This window comes from Apteryx rowi, unplaced genomic scaffold, assembly GCF_003343035.1.
Source record: "Apteryx rowi isolate R43461 unplaced genomic scaffold, aptRow1 scaffold_492, whole genome shotgun sequence".
Taxonomy (NCBI): Eukaryota; Metazoa; Chordata; class Aves; order Apterygiformes; family Apterygidae; genus Apteryx; species Apteryx rowi.
The window spans coordinates 179,852-183,409 of NW_020450752.1; the positions used below are offsets into that span (position 1 = coordinate 179,852).

The 3,558-nt window shown below is 66.0% G+C and overlaps 1 protein-coding gene across 1 annotated transcript; it reads right to left on the reverse strand.

Annotated features, from left to right (window-relative positions):
• Positions 1 to 2,501: 2,501 nt before the first annotated feature.
• Positions 2,502 to 3,466, reverse strand: DUSP23 (dual specificity phosphatase 23). The gene is made up of 2 exons (XM_026079105.1): positions 3,197 to 3,466; positions 2,502 to 2,933 (listed from the first exon to the last, which is right to left on the reverse strand). The coding sequence occupies exons 1-2, from the start codon at positions 3,464 to 3,466 to the stop codon at positions 2,748 to 2,750; spliced, it is 456 nt and encodes a 151-aa protein (XP_025934890.1). The 3' UTR covers positions 2,502 to 2,747.
• Between the last annotated feature and the right edge of the window lie 92 nt (positions 3,467 to 3,558).

Genomic DNA, 3,558 nt, shown 5'->3' on the forward strand with positions numbered 1-3,558 from the left:
AGCGGCCCGCCCCCTCCCGCCGGCCCCCGCGCCGCCCGTTGCCACGGGGACAGCCAATCGGGAGGCACGGCGCCGCGCGCCTCGGGAGGCGGCCAATGGCAGGACGGGGCGGTGGGGAGGGAGCCGCGAGGGCTGCTGGGAGTTGTAGTTCGGGTGGGAGTGGCAGGGGACATGGATGAGGGGACACGCGTGTGGGACATGGGCGGGGGGCTTGGGTGAGGGGCAGGGGTGAGGTGTACAGGTGGGGGACACGAGTGTGAGGAGACAGGTGAGGGGACACAGGTGTGGGACACAGGCAAGGGGACACGAGTGTGGGACATAGGTGAGGGACATGGATGGAGGACGCAGGTGTGGGGACATGGCTGCAGGACACGGGTGAGGGGACACAGGCGTGGTTCATGGGTGAGGGACATGAATGTGGGACATGAGTGCTGGACACGGGTGAGGGGCCATGGGTGGGGGGCCTTGGGTGAGGGACAGAGGTGAGGGGACACAGATGCAAGATGTGGTGAGGGACACAAGTGTGGGACACAGGTTTGTGACAAACATGTGGCCACTCTGGTGTGGGACATGGGTGCGGGACATGGGTGCGGGACACGGATGTGCCCCACAGCGCTGGCCGGGAGCAGCTGTTGCCATGCAGTGCCCGCCCGGGGCTGAGCTGTGCCGAGCCGTGCCGTCATCCCGGGGTTCCTTTCCCAGCCTGGCCGTTGCCTCTCTAATCCCCTCCTAAATGCGTCCCCAGGGAGGGGGGGGCCCTCCAGGGCTCCTGGCGCAGAGGGKCGATGCGGGAGGGGGCATCCGCCATGGGCCCGGCGCTGCAGCGGTGCCTGGCCTCCAGGCCGAGCGCGGCGGCGGAGCTGAGAGGTGCTGAGCGCCGGGGAGCGGCCRCGCCAGCGCGCGTCCCTGCGTGCCGGCCGCCCTTTTCCTCGGGCTTGGAGGGGTCTGCAATGCCCCCCCCCTCCATCAGCTTGGCCTGGCCTGGCCCTCTGAGCCTGGGTGACTATTAAGGACAGAGCTAAAGTAAGAGGAGTTAAGAGTAAATAATACTGCGGCTAAGCTGCTTTCCTGCATCTCACGGGTGGACGTGAGTTCGGCTCCCTTGGGCAGCGCCTGGCCCGGCCCTGCCCTGTCCCTGGCTACTCCGGGGCTGGCGGGACCGCTCGCGCTCCGGCTCCTGGTGCAGGCACACACCATGGAGGCCGCGCCGTGATCACGTCCCCCCCAAAAGGCGCCAGGACCCCGCATCTCCCCTACCCTGAGAACGGCGGGGTCCCCTCCTGCGCRGCCCCCTCCGTCTGGGGCCACTGCCTTGTGCTGTACCGGTGGCACTGGCACCCTGCCGGCACCTGGGCTCCTGCAGCATCCAGCCCCAAGTGTGGGACGCCRTGGTGCCTCTTGGGGCACGCAGCCGCCCGACGCCCTTGCTCGCAGCTACTGCAGCCACACCGGTGGCTCCTGGCCCAGTGCGTGAGGATGCTCCGACTGAGGAGAGGGGATGACTTCGGGCACCGCATGAGCGGCAGCTGCTTCTGGCCATGTGCTGCTGGCCCGGGAATGGGGATGGGGACACTTGTTGCACTTAGGATTTAAATGCCACCAAGGTTAGGAGCAGCTGAGAAGAGATTTTCAGGATTGGACTTTTGGACAGAGATGCCTAAATTCCAGCTAAGCTTCCCTTCAAGCATCAAAGTCCCTTGGATCTGACATCTCGGCAGCGGTTCGGCCCTTGCGTACTCTCTGATGTGGCCATCCTCAGCACCTAAATGGAACCCGATGTCAATGCTTTGGTGCGCAACCAGCTTTTTCTGAGGCTTGGTTTCTGGTGCCCAAAGCGGAGCTGCTCATGATTCCCATAGGGATGGGGCTGGGCAAAAATCCAATGGCTGGCACCCACAGGAGCTGCATGCACCCCAGCATCATGCAGCTGCAGACCAAGGTGAGAGGTGCGAGTGAAGGCCACTGCTCTCCAAGACCTATGGGTGCCTCTTGGCCAACACCGCCTGGGTGCACCCTCAGGCAGCCCTAGAGTCCTGGCAAGACCTTGGGACCTGGGTGACTCTTGGATACCAAGCAGTGATGCTTGGAGGCAAAGGGCTGCTCCCTTGCCCATCCGCGGGGATGATGCAGGAGGCAGGGATCACCTTGGAGGTGGTCCCAAACGCTGTGTAGCCGGAGGGAGACGCTCCCAGCAGGCTGGGACAGTGGCCAAGAGGAGTGGTGCTACCTGGTGAAGTGGCAATCCTCCTGACAGGTGGGATGGGGCAGCCCTGCTCGGGCTCTCCCGCTGGCACTGGGTGCATGGCCCCAGGGCTGGGGGTCTGGGGCCTTGCCGGGCTCTTCCTTCAGAGCATCGTTGCCAACGGGCTCYGTGTGGCCGATGCACCGAGGCGGCTCGGAGCCCATGGGAGCTGCAAGCGCGTGTGAGCTGGCTCCCCAAGCACAGACCTAGGCATAGGAGAGTCCTTTAATGACAGACCGGACAGACAGAAGCCCTCTGAGCTGGAAAAGGCTCTCCCTCCATTTTCCGGCCTGATGGAGCAACCATCTCCACCCATCTCTGTCTGGCACATGCTGCCTCCGAGGTGATGGTGACCCTCACGCCTCCTCTCCGTCCTTGCCAGCCCTGTGGCAGGGCAGATCCCACCAACAACATTCCTCCGGCTCGCTGTGTCCAGTGTGAAACGCCCCGCTGGCTGTGGCCCCGGCGTGGCACGGCGGTGGGAGACGCGGAGTCGGGGCCGCACCTATTTAATGCGCTGGTAGAACTGGATCACGGCTTTCTCCTGCTCGTGCGTCTCAATAGCGCCAGGCCGGAGTCTCCGGATCTCTTGGATGGCATCGATACCGCTCATCTTCTGGGCCTTCACGAGGTAGCAGGCCAGCATGGTGCCCGTGCGGCCGTTCCCCAGCAAGCAGTGCACCGCCACRGCCTGGCGAACGGCGTGGTCAGCCAGCGCGAGCTCGGTGCCCGGCGGGAGCCGAGCGGGGAGGAAACCTGGGTGTCCCGGCTGCGAGCAGCGCGCAGCCTCACCCGCGCTCCCCCACCTTGGCGTTATCCCACAGCATCACCTCCCCTTGGTGCCAACCTCTGAAGTTACCCCTTTGGCGTTACCTCCCCTTGGCGCTACCTCCCCCCTTGGTGTTACCCCTCCTTGGTGTCACCCCCTTTGCCATTCCGCCCCGCTGGCGTTACCTCCCCCTTGCYGTTGGCCTCCTCCACGAGGTGCAGGAAGCTCTGGATCTGCTCGTGCGTCGGGGGGCTGAAGTCGGCCACGCGGAGCCGGTGGAGCTGCAGCTCGGGGCAGGAGCCGTGGTGCGGGGGCGCCCGCTCCGTGAGCGACACCAGGTGCCGCACGCCCTGGCCCACCAGGAACTGGTAGTGGCCCGGTTCCCGCGGCATGGCCAGCCCGGCCAGGCGCCCCCGCACCACCCACGAGAAGTTGGGGGGCTTGGCCGTGCCCATCGCCTGCGGGGACGCGGCACCGTGGGCCCCAGGGCCCGAAACCAGGCTGCCCCTGCCCCCCGGCCAGGCCGCCCCGACCGGGAGCCCCCTGT